A 20304-nucleotide genomic window follows, 5' to 3' on the forward strand; every position below is an offset into this window, starting at 1 on the left:
ACTGCTGCATACATAAAAGCCTCAAACGGGTACGATTTTATATACTTTTCTAATATCTCCCCTATGTATCTGCCATTGCCCCCCCCTGTGTCCATATTCCATCCACATGGCATGTCCCCTTTTTGTCTCTGTCCCTATGCCCCAATGCACATAATTTCCCCTCTTTCTGTTACCTTCCTGTGTCCAGATTTCCCCTATCTTCCTCTTCCATACCAGTGTGTCTCTTCTTTTCAACCCCATCTAGCTTTTTTCCCTCTTTCTTCCCCCCCCCTGCTTCTAGCATCTGGCTCACCTGCCTGTCCTTCCCTTTCTTTCCTGCTGTGGGTTTTTCTTTCCGTTTTCATCACCTTGGCCCAGAATCCTTTTCCCTTTCACTCCCTCCTTACAGTCTGAGCCGGGAACACTAGCGATCGCACGGTCCTCGCAGCCCCCACCCGCCTGCCCAATCGATCCTAGTGTTTAGCCAGCTCTCTCCCTTCTCCTCACCTTAATTTGCAGGCTTTCTTTTTCAGCGACCTGCACGCTTTCCCAAAGAGCCGCACACGCGCGGCTGCTCAGTGTTCAATCTTCTGCTCTGCTGCAACTTCCTGTTTCCGGTTGCGTCAGAGCAGAAGATCGAAACTGAGCAGCAGCTGGTGCGCGGCTCTCTGATAGCGTGCGGGTCGCCGAAAAAGAAAATCTACAAACTAAGGTGAGGAGAAGGGAGAGAGCTGGCTAAACACTAGAATCGATTGGGCAGGCGGGTGTGAGCTGCGGGGACCGCGCGATCCTTCATGCCTCACTGCGGGGACAAGACCCATTCACCGCCCCGCGGGTGGTGAATGGCCTTGTCCCCGTCGCCGCAGCGACTGCTAGTTTTCTTCCCCGTTTTCGGCGGTGACCCGCGGCTAAAATGCGGTGGCCGCGGGTAAACCGCCACCGTGTCATTCTCTAGTTCAGAGTCGAACCATTTGTCGGAGGGTCTGCAGGTTCTGTATTTGTATTTTTCTGGGGCTAACTCATTCAAGGTTGTTTCACTTAGGGTACGCCAGTGGTTTACAAAATCTGTAGGGTCATTGGAGTCGATTGCAGGGTCCACTTTATCCCAGAATGTAGCAGGTTCAATTTTCTGTCTAGATTTGAAGGATGTTTTTTGGGGCTCGGATTTTATGTTATTTTGAGGCCAGTTGATGGTGAAAGTATATTTGTAATGGTCTGACCAGAGAGAGGGATGCCAGGTGCCATTGGCGATGTGGATATTTGGCGTGTGGAGGTTATGAGACGTGAATGCAGCAATATCAAGTTGGTAACCTTTTTCGTGCGTGGGTTCAGGGTTGAGAATCTGGTAGAACAGGGCGTCGAGGTATGTGAGTATACCCTCTACTTGATTGGAAGTGTGGTCCTTGAGGTGGAGATTTATGTCTCCAAGGAGCAAATTATGTGTGGAGGTTAGAGAATTCTGGAAGATGAATTCTTCGAGTTCAAGTTTTGAGGCGTTCCATTTTCCTGGCGTGATATAGCATAGCAGGCAATTCAAGGTGCCTTTGAGTGTGTCGTCGGAGAGTTAACAAGCTAGAAGGTCCAAATGAGGAGTTGAGTGATTTGCATGTCTAATACCTCTATTGTTTGCAAATCTCTCTCATGTATATTTATTACAGCAGTGGCTCTCAACATAGTCCTTGGGACACACCCAGTTAGGTTTTTAGGATGTTCCTAATGAATATTATAATGTATAAAAAACAGGAAGGTTATGTTTGTTCCTGAGAATCTCCTTTGTGGTTCTCTACTCCTGAAGATGCTGTTTAGCGAAACACAGACTGATGTTGAGAAAGAATTTGAAAGAGAAACTTTCCATGTTCTTGAGTCTTGCGAAGACAGTTAGAACTAACAGGAGAAGATGCTTTTTTTGTCATCAACCCAACATCAGAGGATTACAAAGCAGTTAAGACTATATCTTTTGAACAGGAATGCAACCACTTGAATTTTGGATACAGGGGTATTCTCTGGACATTGGTGGTTGGATTCTGTATAGGATGCCTGGTCTCAGAAGCGGCCTAAGTGTTTATTCCCTCCGGCCAGCAGGCATGCCTCCACTGAATGTGGGCCTTCCCCTTCCTGGGGAAGGGCCTAAGGCCCTGATTGGCCCAGGTGTTTAAGGTCCCTCCCATAGGAGAGGCCTTAGGCACCTGGGCCAACCGTAATCTTATACATCTCTCCCAGTGCATTCTGGGATTTACTGGGAGTGGCCTAGGACTCCAGTTGGCCAGGTCCCTTAGGTCAGTGGTAGAGCTGCCCTATTCATGATTCGAATTGATTCACCGATTCGAATCAGGTGAATCAATTTAATTTTTTTTAAAAATCGGCCTCCCGATTCGATGACCGACCCTTCCCCCTGTGCCTTCCTAAAGCAGGAGCGGCAGCACTGCCTCTTGCTGGCCATCCGCTGCCGCTCCTGCTTGAGAGGGAAGGGTCAGTCGGAGAGGCATGCATGTTCCCCCAGCTTCCCCTCTCTTACGTTAAGCTAATACGGCAGCCTGCAGGATCGCTGGTGCTATATCGATCCCTGCAGCTGCCGTCGTCCTCAATGGCATGTTCTCTCTGCTATGGTCCTGCCCCCTCCTCTGACGTCAGGGTCAGGATCAGGATCGTGGCAGAGGAAATGTGCCACTGAGGACGATGGCAGCTGCAGGAATCGCTATAGCACCAGCAATCCTGCAGGCTGCCGTATTAGCTTAAGGTAAAAGCGGGGAAGCTGGGGGAAATGCAGGCTTGCGGGGGGAGCAGACCTTTGTGGCGGTGGGGGGAGGGCATGCCTTCACGGTGGGGAGGCAGGCCTATGCAGAGGGAGGAGGAAGAGTGCCTTCGTGGCGGGGAGGCAGGCCTGTGCAGAGGGAGGAGGAGGAAGGAGGAAGAGAGGGGAGGGGAGATGCCAGACCTGGGGTGAAGTGAAGGGAAGAGAGAGACTAAACCCAAAAGAGGGGGATGAAAACAGAGGAGAGGTGCTGGACTAATGGAGAGAGGGAGAGAGAAATGCAAGACAAGAAGGGGAAGGGTACAAGACGGACAGATACTGCTCCAAAGTAGGTGGGCAGGGTGCAGGATGGCAGGAGAGATAGTATGAGAAAGCCTGTTCCTGGGGAAGGGGATACAGGCGGTAAGGAAGAGAGAAAGAAGAAGCTGGATATGGGGAGAGACATGAAACAGAGATAAGATGCTGGGCATGGAGGGAGCATAGGAACAGGGACACAAGGGGGACACTACTGGAGAGGAGACTAGGGACAGGGACACAGAAGAGAGATGCTGGATGAAAGGAGAGATGGTGGATCTGTGGATGGTGGGGTCCATCACTGCAGCTGTGGGGGGATGGAGATGAAAAAAAGGAAAGATGCCAGACCTCCGGGGGAGGAAAGGGAAACAGAAGGGGAGGACAGAGATGGAAGATGGATGGTTAGTACAGAGAAAGAAGAAAGAAGGAGAGCCTGATCAGAAGACAACCGGAGCCTGGGACCAAAAAGATTTGAAAAATGACCAGACAACAAAAGGTAGGAAAAATAATTTTATTTCTGTTTTGTGATTACAATATATCAGATTTCAAATGTGTATCCTTCCAGAGCTGGTGTTAGACCGCGAACGTAAGCTAGGATTTAACAGAGAGAGGAAAAGTATTTTTTGTTTGTTTATTTTGTTTTCACCACAGGACCAGTTTGGGTAGGAGAGGGCAAAGGGGGTGAAGAGGCTATAAAATAAACTCACCGGAATGTTTGGAAAAAAACACCTAATTGGGCAGGAAAATTAAATCGAATCAAAAAATCAATTCAATAGGCTGAATCGAAATTTTTTTCCTGAATCGGGCAGCACTAGTCAGTGGTCCTCAACCCTGTGCTGGAGGACCACTAGCCAGTTGGGTTTTCGGGATAGCCCTAATGAATATGCATGGAGCAGATCTGCATTCCTATCATTTTCATTACATGGGAATCTCTTTCATGTATATTCATTAGGGCTATCCCAAAACCCAGGATTTAGGACCACTGCCTTAGGCCACTCCCATTGTTATTATTTGGGGGAGGGACAGGGGAGGGAGGGATGAAAACCTGCGAGGGGTTAGAGGGGAGAGAAACTACACCTTGCAGCTCTTTGTAAATCTTGGATCAAACATTTTGGATAAAATGGCTCTTTACAGTATAAAGGTTGCCGACCCCTGTACTATACAATACAGCAGATTTTGACAGTGGAAAACAGCCAGCTGGGAAAGTTTGAAACCCATTAAAAAAGTGTGTCTTGTTTTTCCAGCTGAACATGAATAGATACAATCTAAAAAAAAGTAAAAGCTACCAGGGGAGAGATCTGGGTTCATATCTCACACCTGATTCCTAACGCTTAGAACAGCTAGGATGCTTAGGAAGCCAGGCCTTGACTTAAGACATAAATAACATATTGGAGACTTAGGATGTCAAATTTTGAACATGCCAAATACTGAAGCTGAAGAGAAGCCTGCTACCCATTTACTGTAAAACCACACATTGGTGCCACTTCAAAGAAGCTTTACTATAGCACTTTGCCCAATCCCCTCTTTCCAATTTTACAGTCTCTATAGAATAATCCCAACCCCTGTTCTCCATAGAAGAACTTCTGTCCTCACCTCCTGTCTTGCCTACAGGATTTTGAATCCAGCCCTAAGAGATGCCAACCATAGGCTATCATCAGCCTTGGATGTTTGGTAGCCAAGTGGTGTGTATCCCTGGTTTGTGTTATGAAGGCTGTGGGTTAGAGGGAAGGGAATAAGTTGAGCAAGGTATATAAGAAGGGTATAGGGAATTCTATGTGAATATATAGCCTCATATTGAAGAATGACAGTTGTAATGTTTAATATGTGTTCACTGAATTGTTCTTATCTGTGGTTTTTTTTTAAAAATATTGTTTTGAAAAATGTAATAAAAATAAATTTTAAAAAAGAAGGCTGTGGGTTCAAATGTTTAAGTGCTGGGTTGTCTGTGTTTATGCAACATTGTTGGGTTGTTAATTTAATCATGTATTGACAATGAACATAACTATGTTGTGGATAAAAGACATACAAAACCACTGTTCCAAGATTGCAACATATATGACTGTCTTTCTGTGATTGACATTGAGACAGTGGCGGAGTGGAAGGTACCTGGGGTAGTAGTGCCCCCCTAGTGGCAGAGTAAGAGGGGGGGGGCGCAACCTGAGCACCATGTTGCTGGGGATGCCAGTACACCTCCTCCTCTCTGCCACGCCTCTTCCCACTCCTCCCCTCACCACATACGCACCCTCCTTCCCTTTCCCCGTACCTCTAGTTGTTCACTGCCATGAGCAACAATTTTAATGTGTTCCTCATGACTGCATCGTCTCTCCCACTGACATCACTTCTGAGTGCCATGCATAGGACGTGATGTCAGTGGGAGAGATGACGGCATCGCGAGGAGCACATTGAAGTTCTTGTTGCTCATGGTGGCAAACAACAGATATGGGAGAAGGGAAGGGAAGAGGGGCACACATGTGGCAGGGGGGATCAGGGAAGGAGTGGGAGAAGGAGATGAGGGTGGAAGAGGGACACCACTGCCCTGGGTGCCTGTCACCCTCGTTATGCCACTGTGCCCCCTGCACTCTTCTCCACACCCCTGCTGCATGCACGTGTCTCTTCCCTTTCCAAGTACCTCTTTAACTTCCCCAGTGTGAGCATCTCCAACCTGCTGCCTATGCCAGCCTCAGCTCTCCCTCTGACATCACTTCATGGTTGTGAGACAAGGAAGTGACATCAGAGAGAGAGCTGAGGCTGGCAGGAGCAGCAGGTTGGAGCTGCTGCTCGCGCTGGCAAAGAGCTAGAGGAATGAGGGAGCATGCATGGCGAAGGAGGGTTGGGAAGGAATGGGCGCGGAGAGGTACCGGCGCCTCTACCAAGACGGCACCCAGGGCAGTCTACCCCCCTCCCCCCACTACATTGTATAGAATTGTTAACTATCCTGTTTGTGATGCCAGTGTTTATTCATGAAGGAGTGTAACCTGCACATAGTAGAAGGTGCAGTTCTGGCTGCTTTGATGGGCAAATTGGATAGATCATGCAGGTCTTCACCTGCCATCATTTACTGTACTGTATTACTATATTCTGGAAAAGCAGGTGGAGTTTTAATCATTGCACTATGGTGACACCTAGTGGCCAGGTTCAGAGTGCATTTTGAGCAGGTTTCTGGAGGGAGCCAGTTTGTAGTCCTTAATAGTGGGTTGTGATTGCAGAAGCATAAAATGTAAAAAAGAGAGAGGGAAATACCATGACAAAGTTACAGAAAATGAAAGAAAAAAAAGTGACAGCAATCAGTTTATATTAACATTCTTTACATCTGTTCACCTATCCGACAATTAAAGCCTGCCAATACAAAAGATTTCTGGACAGAACTCTTGCCTTCCAGGCAGGCAAATGGAACCATTGGCTTAGTAACTTGATCACGCTCTCCTCTTCCTACTTCATTTTCAGAAAATTGGTAAACATGAGTTTGTTCAATCGATTTGTAAACTGAGAATCTATACAGCTCTGCTAAGAACTATATAGCTTTCCAATTCTTTTATTATGTAAGATTGTACTGTTGACTTTAATTGTAACCTCTTCGCTGATTGTCCAACGCTTTTTGCTGTAAACTGCCTCGAACTTCCATGGCTTTGGCAGTATATAAGAATAAAAATTATTGTTATTAAAACCTTTCCAATTATTCCTATCCCTCCCCACTTTGACCCAGTGTGTTTGTGTCATTTGGAACTTCTTAGTAAAGAATAAAATGAATGTTTCTCATATGAGAAGAGAAGAAAAAAGTTTGAAAGGAGCTCAGAACTGAGCACAGCAGGACTCCTTTCTGATAGCAGACAGATGGCTGTACTGAGAAGTAGAGACTGGGAGGCTTCTCACTGCAGGAATTTACAGACATTACTGAGATTCCCTAATATTTTCCATAATTACAATCTGTTGAAATTGAATCTTGGAAAGTGTACACTGGCTTCCCATATAGCAGTTACATAACAATGACGAGTTTCCATTTCAGAAATATATATGAAGAAATAAAACAAAAACATAAAGGAAATTAAAAATAACTTTTTTTATTGGATCAACTTAGCTTTTGAAGCTAACCCCTTCTTCCTTAGATCAGAAGAAGGGGTTGCCTTCGAAAGCTAATCATAAACCACTCCGCAGGCTGCTAAGCAAGATGGAATCGATGGGGTTAGGAGAGACACTAACTGCATGGGTCAATGATTGGTTGAGTGGCAGACTTCAGAGGGTGGTGGTTAATGGTACCCTCTCTAAAACATCGGAGGTGACCAGTGGAGTGCCGCAGGGCTCGGTCCTGGGTCCACTCCTTTTCAACATATTCATAGGGGATCTGACTCAAGGGCTTCAAGGTAAAATAACACTATTCGCCGATGACGCCAAACTATGTAATATAGTAAGTGAATGCAGTTTACAGAATTATATGGCACAGGACCTGCTTACATTGGAAAGTTGGTCCCCAACCTGGCAGCTAGGCTTCAATGCTAAGAAATGTAAGGTCATGCACCTCGGAAGCGGAAATCCATGCAGGACGTACTTCTTGACCGGAGAAACTTTAACTAGGACTTCAGCAGAACGAGATTTAGGAGTAATCATCAGTGCAGACATGAAAACTGCCAATCAAGTGGAGAAGGCTTCATCTAAGGCAAGGCAGATATTGGGTTGTATCAACAAAAGTTTCGTCAGCCGAAAGCCTGAAGTCATAATGCCGTTGTACAGGGCCATGGTGAGACCTCATCTGGAGTACTGTGTGCAATTCTGGAGGCCACATTACAGTAAAGATGTGCGCAGAATTGAATCGGTTCAGCGGACGGCCACCAGGATGATCTCAGGGCTCAAGGGTCTCTCGTACGAAGAGAGACTGAACAAATTGCAGCTCTACACTCTCGAGGAACGTAGGGAGAAGGGAGACATGATCGAAACATTTAAGTACCTCACGGGACGTGTCGAAGTGGAAGATGATATTTTCTTTCTCAAGGGACCCTCGGCCACAAGAGAGTACCCGCTCAAACTCAGGGGCGGAAAATTTCATGGCGACACCAGAAAGTATTTCTTCACAGAGAGAGTGGTTGATCATTGGAACAAGCTTCCAGTGCAGGTGATCGAGGCAGACAGCGTGCCAGACTTTAAGAATAAATGGGATACCCATGTGGGATCCCTATGAGGGTCAAGATAAGGAAATTGGGTCATTAGGGCATAGACAGGGGTTGGGTAAGCAGAGTGGGCAGACTTGATGGGTTGTAGCCCTTTTCTGCAGTCATCTTCTATGTTTCTATGTTAAATCTCCCACAAAAAATCTGCAATACAAACGTGTTTTTCACTCCATGCTCGCCTTTATAGGCGTAAAAACTTGGAATGACCTTACTGAAATGACCAGGAAAAAACCTAACCACAACAAATTCCGGAAGAAACTGAAAACTCATCTATTTGGCACCTAATCACTTGTATCCTCTTCTCCTCCTGTATCTTCCTGCCCTCCATTGTCCTCCCTACCCTCTTCCAACCCCCTTCCTCTGTAATGCGCCAAGAGCTTGTAAAGGTATGTGCGACGCACAAATGGAAGAAATAAATAAATAAAATTAACCCCCTCCTTTACAAAGCACCACTAGCGTTTTTAACAACTCGGACGCTCATAGGAATTCTATGAGCGTTGGTGCTGTTACTGCGGCGGTTGGCGCTAAAAACACTAGTTCGGCTTTATAAAGGAGAAGGTAAGTTAGTCCAATAGAAAAAGGTATTATTATTTTTCCTTTATGTTTTAGTTTTTTTTCTACATATTACCTTGAAGAGTGGACTAACAGTCACCACACCATTTCACTCAGAAATATATATAGTAAAACCTTGGATTGCAAGTAACTTGGTTTGCAAGTGTTTTTCCAGACAAGCACAACATTTTATTAAATTATAACTTGGTATACAAGCAATGTCTTGCAATACAAGTACATACAGCATACACAAATCACAACTGAGCCGAAGGTTCTTCTCTCTCTGACGCTGCGGGAGTGTAGTTCTAAACGAGCGAGGTCTTGCAATATGAGGACGTATCGTATTTTGTATTAAAGTTTTGGGGTTGTGAAACAAATCGTCTGAGTTTCCGTTATTTCTTATGGGGAAATTCGCTTCGATATACGCGGGTTTTGGATTAGAAGCATGTTTTCGGAACGAATTATGCTCGTAAATCAAGGTTTTACTGTATTTTGAATTAAAGTTTTTGGGTTGTGGAACGAATCGTCTGAGTTTCCATTATTTCCTATGAGGAAATTTGCTTTGAAATACGAGTGCTTTGGATTACAAGCATGCTTCTGGAACGAATTATGCTCGCAAACTAAGGTTTTACTGTAGCCACCTCTAGGGTGAATGTGTTGGTAGCATACTCCTGGTGCCTGGATGGCTAGATAAACTTTCAAAGAGGACTGGTAATGCAGAACAATTCTCTGATTACTTAGATGTTATCAGATGACTCCGTGTTAGCTTGGGAAGGCTGAGACTGTCCTGGTTTTACACTCATTGCCTGCATTAATATGCAAAGCACCATTTTCATTTTATAATCCTCTTCATTTAGAAATCAACTATACACGAGCAGTACGTTTTGCTCTCAAAGGAGGGGGGAGACCTCCGAAATAGAGAGTTATGCGAGGACAGAAATCTCACCCGTCCCCGCCAGAATCCCCTATGTCCCCACAAGGAATCCCCTCCGTCCCCCCCCCCGTCCTCCCCATAAAAGTTGCCTGTCCTCATAAAAAGCAGCAATTACTTATACAGTTTTAATTATAAACACAGTAAAAAGATTTCATCAGGATCATCAATTCCACAGTTTCTTTTGTGTTTAAGTTAATTACTTGAGTGCCGGTGCTGGAGCGTTTATGAAGCACCTCCTGCCTGCTGTGCTCACTGCTACTCACACTGGCTGCTGAATCCTCCTTTCTCTCTGAAGCACCTCCTCCTGCCCACTGGCTGCCGAATCCTCCTACCTCTCTGAAGAACCATCTCCTACCCGCTGTACTCACTGCTGCTCCGTCCTCGGCTTGGGTCTGAAAAAAATCGCTTGATTCCTTGTCTCTTCGAGTCTCGCCAGTATTGGGGCCTTCTGGCTGTTGGGCGGTTCACTAAATACACCCTCTTCCCGCTCTAGCCTTGCCGACCAATCAGCAAGCAAGGCTCTCAGCTGTGTACGTGCTGAGCTCACTGCTCAGCATGGCTGTTCCCACTGCGGCACTGGACTGGTCTCTAAAATTTCAGCTGCATCATCGGAATTTAGGTAGGCCTCAGGAAGTGGAACCCCGTTTCTTTCCACGTGGGAGTCCCGTGGCCCAGGGGGGTCCCTAAGGGAGTCCTGTTGATCGGGGAGATCCCCATGGGAGTCCCTTAAACATAGGAGGATCCCCGTTCCGGTGCAGACTTCTACTCCGAAATAGAGCTCTGTCGAGCAATCAAACGTGATCTTGTGAACGGCATGCTCGGAGGTTTTTCGACTCCGTATTGAATTCATCATGAGACTTTTTTCTGCTATGGACATGATTGGATATTGCTATGAATTGGATAGCATAGTGGATAGTGGACACAATTGTTGACTCTTTTGATGTTCATTGATAAAATTTAGGACTGTGAACTTTTTGATTGAACTTGGTGATTTTGAGTTTCACTTAACACTCAAACACTATTTTGGTTTATCACGCCAATTGAGAGGTCCGGGGATGTTTTCAAAAGAAATACCCTAGTGGGTTGATTGTCAACCATAACTCCTTTTTTCAAAACTTGTGTTGTAGGAGTTGTGACAACTAAGGACTCTCTTTCACAAATTTGTTTTACAAAGATTTATGCTTAAGTTACTTTAGAATAACCCTTATAAAAGTTCACAGTCCTTGTTTATTGAAATAATTTTTCTTTTTGGTTTTGCATTAATATGCTGCTTGGGTTCTGTTTGTCTGGAGAAGGAAAGGATTTTAAAAAAATCAGTGGAGACAGGGGGACCAATTCATTATTAGCACCTGCCACATTTGGGAAAGGCCGCTCCTCCCCCATGTCCACCCCAAGCTAAGAATTACCATACTGGGACAGACCGAAGGTCCATCAAGCCCTGTATCCTGTTTCCAATGGTAGCCAACCCAGGTCCCAAGTACCTATCTAGATCCCAAGTAGTAAAACAGATTCTATGCTGCTTATCCTAGGAATAAGCAGTGGATTTCCCCAAGCCATCTCAATAATGGCCTATGGACTTCTCTTTTATATAATTATCCAAACCTTTTTTTTAAACCCTGCTAAGCTAACTGATTTCACCACATTCTCTGGAAACAAATTCCAAAGTTTAATTTACAGTACACGTTGTGTGAAGAAATATTTTCTCTAGTTTGTTTTAAATCTACTACTTAGTAGCTTCATTGCACACATCCCCTAGTCCAGGGGTGCCCACACTTTTTGGGCTTGCGAGCTACTTTTAAAATGACCAAGTCAAAATGATCTACCAACAATAAAATTTTTTTAAAACCCACAAAGCACACCGTTCGCAGAGAAAATGTTAATTATCATTCGTATTCCAGGGTTTTTCAAAGAGGTTAAAGCAGATGACTCTATGCACTATCACCTCAGTAACAACCATACAAAAATAAACAAGTATACCCCCTCCCTTTTTACTAAACCACAATAGCAGTTTTTAGCGCAGGGAGCTGCGCTGAATGCCCAGCGCTGCTCTCGACGCTCATAGGCTCCCTGCGCTAAAAACCGATATTGTGGTTTAGTAAAAGAGGGCCATAGTGCAAAATATAGACAGCAGATATAAATTCAGACACATTTTGCTCATTAATTGAAAATAAAATCATTTTTCCTACCTTTGTTTGGTGATTTCATGAGTCTCTGGTTGCACTTTTCTCTTCTGACTGTGCATCCAATCTTTCTTCTCTGCTTTCAGCCTGAATGCTTCCTCTCCTCCAGACCTCATTCCCTCCCCCAACTTTTTCTTCCTCTCTCCCTGCCCTTTCTTTCTCCCTGTTTCCTTTTCTTTTTTTTCTCTCTTCATGCCCCCTTTCTTTTTTTCTGTTTCCCTTCTTTCCTTCTGTCTCCCTGCCTGCCCCCTTTCTTTCTTTCTTCATGCCCTCCCCCAAGCCACGGCCAAAAAGCCGCCGCTGCCCCAAGCTCTTACTGCTTCGGGCCGACCAGCTTTCCTCTCCCCGACATCAATTCTGCCGTCGGAGAGGAAGTTCTGGCCCAGCCAGGCAGCGATTGGCTGGCCTGAACTTCCTCTCCGACGGCAGAATTGACGTCGGGGGAAAGAAGGCTGATCGGCCCGGTAGATCGCCAAGACAAAGTGAGTCTATCACGGAGCCCGGGATGGGCTCCGCGATCAACTCACTTTGCCTTGGCGATCTACCGGTCGATCGCGATCGACCTATTGGACACCCCTGCCCTAGTCCTATTACTTTTGGAAAGAGTGAACAAGTGATTCACATCTACCCTTTCCACTCCACTCATTATTTTATAGACCTCTATCATATCACCCCTGAATCATCTCTTCTCCAAGCTGAAGAGCCCTCTTTTAGCCTTTCCTCATAAGGAAGTCATCCCATCCCTTTTATCATTTTTTGTCGCCCTTCTCTATACTTTTTCTAATTCCTATAGCCTTAAGAAAGGCAAGAACGACATCTTCTGGCAGGCAATGGAAATAAAACTAGAACTGGATCACTCTTAAGACATGGATTTAGTCACTTTAGGACCGATATTCAGCCCATAGGAGTCAGCCTGGGTATTCAATGCTGGGCCATTTCTGGTGATTGGCATTGAATATCCAAGTGGTTTTTTGGCAGGTTTAAACTTAACCAGCCAAGCTGATATTCAGCACTGGCAAGTTAGATTTAAACTGGCAAAATATACGAGCTTATATTACAGCTAGTTCGGCAGCCTACTCCGTCTGCCATACTTAGCCACTGATGTGCTGGACATCACTGGATAGCCGGTTATATTGTACAAATTAACTGCTACCTGTTAAGCTGTTAACTGGCACTATTCAGCAGGAGATAACTGTCTCTCCCCTGCTGAATACTGCTGGATAACAATAATATATTATTTCTATAGCGCTACCAGGCGCACATAGCACAATACATTGTACTTGCAAAAGATGGTCCCTACTCAGAAGAGCTTACAATCTAGTTATGACAGAAACACAGAGGGAGCTAAAAGGTGGTAGGGGACTATTAAGGGAATGAAAGACCGATATGTCGGTTGGGTCAATTAAGTCTCTATATTTGTTTTATAGAGTATAGGATATACTTCAAGAAACTTTATTTTATTTTAGATTTCAATACACAACCTCATGTTTTAAACATTTGAAGTATTCAGTACCATTCCAACTGCATGCGAGCCGCTGCTAGATGTTACTGGGGACCATCATAACACTTCCAAGTCCACTTACCCCCACACAAACAGTGAGCATGACAAGGGCACTGCACTATCTGCTTAGTTGAAAGGCAATACAGTACCCCAGCCAAACTTCTTAGATCTTATGTAATTTTTCAGCGGCTCTGCAAATGGACAAATTTGTGTGAAGCACCCTGTGTAACTTATGTGATAAACATGCTGCTTTGAACCCCTAGAAACATAGAATATGACGGCAGAAAAGGGCCTTCGGCCCAACAAGTCTGCCCACTCAAATAACCCTCCCCCCTAAGTTCTTCTTTGAAGTGAACCCACATGTTGATCCCATTTGTTCTTAAAGTCAGTCACGTTATTGGCCTCAACTACCTGAAGTGGAAGATCATTCCAACGGTCAACCACCCTTTCGGTGTAGAAGTACTTCCTAGTGTCACCATGAAATCTCCCGCCCCTGATTTTTAGCGGATGCCCTCTTGTCGCCGTAGGTCCTGTAAGGAAAAAGATGTCTTCTTCCACCTCAATGCAGCCCCTCTACCCAGATCTGAGTTTCGCTGATGACGCTTTCAGTGAAACTCAGGTCTGGGTAGAGGGGTTCAAACACAGGGTACTTCTCATGAATTTGCCCATCTGCAGAGCTGCTGAAAATGTACATAAGATCCAAGAAGCTTGGATGGGGTACTATAGTGCCTGCAATTAAGCAGATAAGTGCATTGCCCTTGTCATATGTCATGCTCACTGTTTGTGTAGGGGGACTTGGAAGTGTTATGATGGTTCCCAGTAACAACTAACAGCGGCTGGCATGAAGTTGGAATGGCACTGAACACTTCAAATGTTTAAAAACATGAGGTTGTGTATTGAAATCTAAAATAAAATAATATTTATTGAAGTATATCCTATACTATTACATTACATTACATATTTCTATTCCGCCATTACCTTTCGGTTCAAAGCGGATTACAAAAAGAATTATGAAAGAAGGGTTACAACGTTAGATCAGAGAAGGTTTCCAAGAGAGGGAAAAGTAGGATCTGGGGTTAGGGAGGGGATGGTAAGAGGGGGGGTTAAGCTTTATCATGGTATTAAGCTTTATTAAGGGATTTCTTGAAGAGTATAGTTTTTATTTCCTTTCTGAACATCTTGTAGTCTGGGGTTGTTGTCAATAGGTTGGAGACTTGGTTGTCTTTCTTCGCTGCCTGAGTGGCCAGTAGTCCGTTGTATAGTTTTTTCCGTTTTACTTCTTTGATTGGGGGGTAAGTGAATGGGATGTGTGTTTTTCTATGCCTGGTAGAGGTGGTTTGGATGAGGCGGTCATTTAGGTAGGTTGGGCTGTCTTCATTTATAGTTTTAAATAGTATACAGTAGAATTTAAATTGTATTCTTTCCTGGATTGGAAGCCAATGAGAATTGATGAATGCCTCAGTAACGTGATCATGTTTTTTCAATGAATAGACGAGTCTCAGAGCTAAAACAAATATAGAGACTTTGAGTGAAAGTATAGGATTCATTAGAATTGGACTCCTATTGTTTGGAATGGGTCATGACATTATTAAATTATTGCTTGAATCAATTGATATTACTATTTTTGAACAGTGGATTCTCTTGATTGAGTATGGGTCAGTTAAGTGCCATTTAACCAGCCAGGAGCCATTCCTGTCTGGTTAAATGGTTTTAAATATCGGGCGGTTTGTGAGGAACAGAAAGGTAAAGTGGCAGCCATCATCGGAGGATGATTTGAACTCTTTTCACAGGTCTTCTGCTGACTTATGGCTCAGTGCTCCAGCCCTCTAGAATTCCCTCTTTCTGACTAAAATGTACAGCAGGACAGGGGCAATGAGAAGAAAAATAGGGCAATCAGCTCAAACACCAGGAAAAGATCTTCAGTGTCAGTTACTCCCTTACAAACTCCCCGGTCCATCTTGAAATTTGTGTTTATTTGGGAGGATAGTGAGCAAAAGGAGTCTCTTCGTGCATGCCGTTCTGTAAGAAAAAAAATATATATATTTGTTCAAAGATAAGTAAGTAAGTGCTGAGCTAGGACAACACAGAGCAGTGATACTGAATCTGTCTCAACCAGCAACGGCAGGGTGGCTAGCTTTGTAGGGTTGGCACGGGCTGTTCTCAGCGCCAGCACCAAATAGACGAGAAGCGAATTTCAAAAGTACAAGTGATGATCAATTTGAGGTAAGCCGACAAACATTTCTCTTGTTTTCTCTAAAATCAAGGTATTCTTATCCTCAGGCAAGGTTTAATTTCAGAGACTTGGGATGCACTGAAGAATTGAGCCCTTAGGCATTTTCATAATCATTTTCCACTGGATTACATTAAATGGAGGTCAGGAGTAGCCTATAGATTAGAGCAGCAGACTAAGAACCAGGGGAACCTAGCTGAAATCCCACTGCAGCTCATTGAGACCTGGGGCAAATCACGGGACAATCTGTTGCCTCAGGTCCAAAGAAAGATTGTGAACCCTCCAGGAACAGAAAAATACCTCCCGTACCTGAATGCACACCACTTTGACAGCTTTTTGGCTAGTAGGTGGTAAGATATGAAACTAAATGAAAAAGAAGTTATCCTTTCTAGGTACAAGAGACCGCTGAAAAGTTCTCAGCCCAACCAGCAAAGTTGGGGCAGTTTCCACTAGGACTATACACTTAGTCCAGCAATTTTCCACTTTTTTCATTCCGTATTTTTCCGACAGAATGAAAACAAATGGAAAATCACTGGACTAGGTGTATAGCCCTCGATGGAGACTGCCCCCAACTTTATTGGTTGGGCTGAGAACTTTTCAGCGGCCCCTCGTATTCACGACACCTCTTTTGCTTTCTCTGTTAAAAGACTGAACAGGAAGATGACCTCTCTTTAATATCTCACTTCTTTCTGATTTTCATGAACATAAGAGAATAGCCTTACTGGGTCAGGTCAACAGTCCTTTTAACCCGGTATTCTGCTTTCAACAGTGGCCAGTCTAGGTCACAAGTACCAGGCAGAAACCCAAATAGTAACAACATTAATAGTGCTTGAAGCTTATGAAACATTCTCCTGCTTTAGTTGCTCCCAATTGCGAACTTGAGCATGCTAGAGGTGCTGCTGTGCTGCTTATCATCAGAACCCCTACCGTGCAGAGATCACATTGAGCCATCTGAAGTAGAAATACAACTGAACAGTGGGCTTTCAAAGTACAGCATGCAGCTGCTATTAAAAATGCACAGCTTTTGCTGCTGAAGGGGGTAATTTTATAAAGCCTCTTATGAATTTGTGTATAAATGACGTGCTATAAAATTCAACTGGAATGGATGTAATAGGTGAGAGTCTGATTTTGCTGTCGCTTTGTATACTGATGATGTGCACTATTCCTGGGAAAACTTGTCAGGGCTGTTATGGGGATCTGGGGGGGGAGAAGGAATAAGGGAGGGGACGTTTTTTTTTTTTGGAGGGGAGAACGCTGATTGAGGTGCTGTTGTGTGGCATGAATGAGGTTGTGGAGATACGGATTGGAATGGCGAATGTTTGGTCGTTGAAGGGAAAAGCTGGGTTGGTCAATGATTTGATTGAGCATTATGGCTTTGATGGGTTTGGGGTGACGGAGTCGGGGTTGGAAAATTCAAGATGTGATTGTGGCGAATGACTGTCGTCCTCATTTATATGCATGGATCTGGGCATGTAGAGAGTTTAGAAAGGGAGGCGGGGTGATACTTTTTCACAAGAAATGGCTAGAAATGGAGGCAGTCTACCAGGGTACAGTGGAGGGAATGGATGTGTTAGTAGTATAAAAAAGGGAAATTGCATTTTTTCTGGTTTATTGCCCCTCGGGACTGTTGCTGCAGGATAGCTCAGGGCTCTTGCGTGTGCTGCTAGAACAGCAGTTGAACTTGGCCAGGACAGTTGTGTGGGGTGATTTCATCAGGGCGCAGGAGGGAGGTGTGCTGATTTGGGTTTTTTTTTTGATGCAATGAATGAGTTGGGGTTCAGGAAATGCATAACTGAGCCGATGCATGTGGCGGGGAATGTATTGGATCAAGTGTCTGTTCCTGCAGGCCATTTGGATGTGATTGTTCATCTTCAGTTCAAGCCTTGGACTGATCATGCGTTTGTGTTAATTGGATTACGGCTAAAATTAAATTTTGACAAGCGGCACAAGGTAGGGACAGTGAAACAGGTGAGGCCTCTGTATGACGGCATGAAACTATGGAAGGAGTGGGAAACGCAACCAGGAGTGTTGACGTTTGACAGTGCGGTTGAAGCGTGCGGGGTTGGCAACCATCTCTTTTAAGTGCCCTAGATGTTGGTTAAAGAGGGGGGGGGAGATTATGAAATGGTTGTCAGCTGATATAAGAGAGCAGCGTATGGGAAGCTACAGAAGTGGGAGCGTAAATGGCGTAGAATGAGAACAGATAAGGTGAAAGTCCGGTACCTGTCGCTGGCTCGTGAGTTTGGAGCTAGAGAATGACACGGTGACAAAATTCATCACCGTCCCCGTCCCCACGGATAACCGCGGGAAATAATCCCATGTCATTGTCTAGTGTCTATTTCAACCTCAGTCCTTCTACACCAGCATTCTTCAAAGCAAAGCTTGCGGGTCAGTGGTTGTGCCCAATTATACTCCGATTCTTCCCTCTCTCCTTAAAGAATGACATGAAGATGGTTTCCCGTGGTTATCCATGGGGACGGGAACGGTGATGAATTTTGTCACCGTGTCATTCTCTATTTGGAGCCCTAGTATAATCAACAAAGAAGCAATTTTACCAACAGAGGATGGAGGGGGCGTTGAATAAGCCACATGAGTTATTTAGATTGGTAATCCCCCCTGTACTTTTTCAGTGGAAGAATTTAACAACTTCTTTCTTGTACAAATTGCGCTAATTGTTCAGACCTTACCACAGGTTGGTTTGGGGAAACTTACAGATGATGGAGTGGTTGATGAGTGGGATTGTGTTTGAGGGAGTGGATGAATCAGATGTGGCTGCGGCGTTAGGTTCCTGTAGGCCTACACAATCCACAGGAGATATCTGCTCTGTGGTTGTGTTAAAGAGTCTTGCGGGCAAGGTGGTACCAATAATCACAAAATAATTAATCTAATGCTGGGAGAGGGTGTGATCCCTGATTCACTGAAAATATCAATGATTAAACCATTGATTAAGGATTAAAAAAAAAAGTAGGAGAAAAAGAAGTTAGCAATTTTCGTTCAGTAGCATCATTACCTGTGATCGCGAAAATAATGGAACAAGTGGTATATTCGCAATTTGATCGGCACTTGAAGGCCACTACATTCTTGATGACCATCAATATGCATTTAGGAAACATCATAGTACGGAGACATTATCGGTGTCAATGCTTGATGAGATGAGGAGTGGATTAGATTGTGGTAAAGTGTTTTTTGTGGCTTTTTTGGATATCTCAGCGGCATTTAATACTGTTGACCATGCAATATTGCAAACTAGATTGAGGAGTTGTGGGATTCGTGGGACAGTATTGACTTGGTTTGACTCTTTTCTGAGTGGGAGGCAGCAAGAGGTTTTGGTAGGGGGAAGTCTGTCTTGTTGTAGAGAGGTCAAGACAGGGGCTCCCCAAGGGTCCGCTTTGTATGCGGCACTGTTTAATCTGTATCTTGCACCTCTTTGCAAATTGCTGTTGAGCCTCGATGTTTTAGATCAACTTTACGCCGACGATATCCAGTTCTTTTTCTTCCAGTGAAGAGAGATTTCAATGCAGCATCATTGCGAATGCAGTCGGCTGTAGCAGTAATTAAGAAGTGGATGGATCGCAACAGGCAGAAGCTAAGCATCCAGAAAACGAAGGTGATGTGTATGTGGAGGTCGTTAGGCTTTGATATTCCAGTTGCTCTTGATTTACTGGGTGAAACTGTGCCGATAGTGTAGGAGGGGAAATATCTTGGTGTTCTCAGGTGCAGGCAGTAGTACAGAAGGTGTTCTTTCAACTTCGTATGGTAAATGGACTTAGACCCTATTTGTCAGCCCATTTGTTTAACATAGTCTTGCAGACCACTGTTTTTTCGGTTCTTGGTTACTGTAGTTTGGCATTGTGCGCACTTCAGGAAGCCCAAAATTCAGTGATCAGAACTCTGTTTAGGCCGGGCAGACGGGAACACGTGACAATATGTGACTTGACTTTGTATTGGTTGAAGTTGATGGATAGGATTCGCTTTAAGCTATGACTAACCGTTTCTATGTGCTTGCACAACTTGGCTCCTAAGCATCTTGTTGAGAGCATTCTGCCACGTGTTACATAAGAACATAAGAACATAAGCAGTGCCTCCGCCGGGTCAGACCATAGGTCCATCCCACCCAGCAGTCCGCTCCCGCGGCGGCCCGAACAGGTCACGGCCTGTCTGAGTCACCAGAAGGGGCCCCCTTGCCACCTTGGTTTCCCATTGAGTCCTATCTTCCCATCGAAGTCCTAACCCTCCGGTCTTGCACATGCACAACCTGGTTGGATTTCTATACTTATTACCTGGTTAGCTTTCTATACCTGTGTTACATCCCAGCACCTCTCTCAGTATCCCACGATCCCCCTATCCCTCAGGAATCCGTCCAATCCCTGTTTGAATCCTTGTACCGTACTCTGCCTGATCACTTCCTCCGGTAGCACATTCCAAGTGTCCACGACCCTTTGTGTGAAAAAAAAACTTCCTTGCATTTGTTCTGAACCTATCTCCCTTCAGTTTCTCCGAATGCCCCCTCGTGCCTGTTCTGTCTCGTCCACTTCGATCTGCAGAGCAATTAGAGCTGCAGATTCCATCTGTAAAAGAGCTGAGATTAACAATGTCTAGGGATAGTATATTCCATTGTATAGGGCCCAGGGAATGGAACAGTCTCCCGGAGTTCATTTGTCGGCAACAGAACATACTGAATTTTAAAAGATATGATGCGATATTATTTGGGAAATTCAATGAG

At 44.7% G+C, this 20304-nt stretch overlaps 1 protein-coding gene across 2 annotated transcripts in view; it reads right to left on the reverse strand.

Moving 5' to 3' along the window:
* Positions 1-14731: 14731 nt before the first annotated feature.
* LOC117365787 (putative protein TPRXL) overlaps positions 14732-20304 on the reverse strand; it is a 72955-nt gene continuing 67382 nt past the window's right edge. For both annotated transcript variants that reach the window (XM_033956614.1, XM_033956613.1), the window contains one exon: positions 14732-15370. In XM_033956614.1, coding sequence (XP_033812505.1) covers positions 15323-15370 — 48 coding nt within the window. In that variant the 3' untranslated portion in view covers positions 14732-15322. The remainder of the gene's footprint in view (positions 15371-20304) is intronic.

The sequence above is a fragment of the Geotrypetes seraphini genome, chromosome 8 (assembly GCF_902459505.1).
Source record: "Geotrypetes seraphini chromosome 8, aGeoSer1.1, whole genome shotgun sequence".
NCBI classification, from domain to species: domain Eukaryota; kingdom Metazoa; phylum Chordata; class Amphibia; order Gymnophiona; family Dermophiidae; genus Geotrypetes; species Geotrypetes seraphini.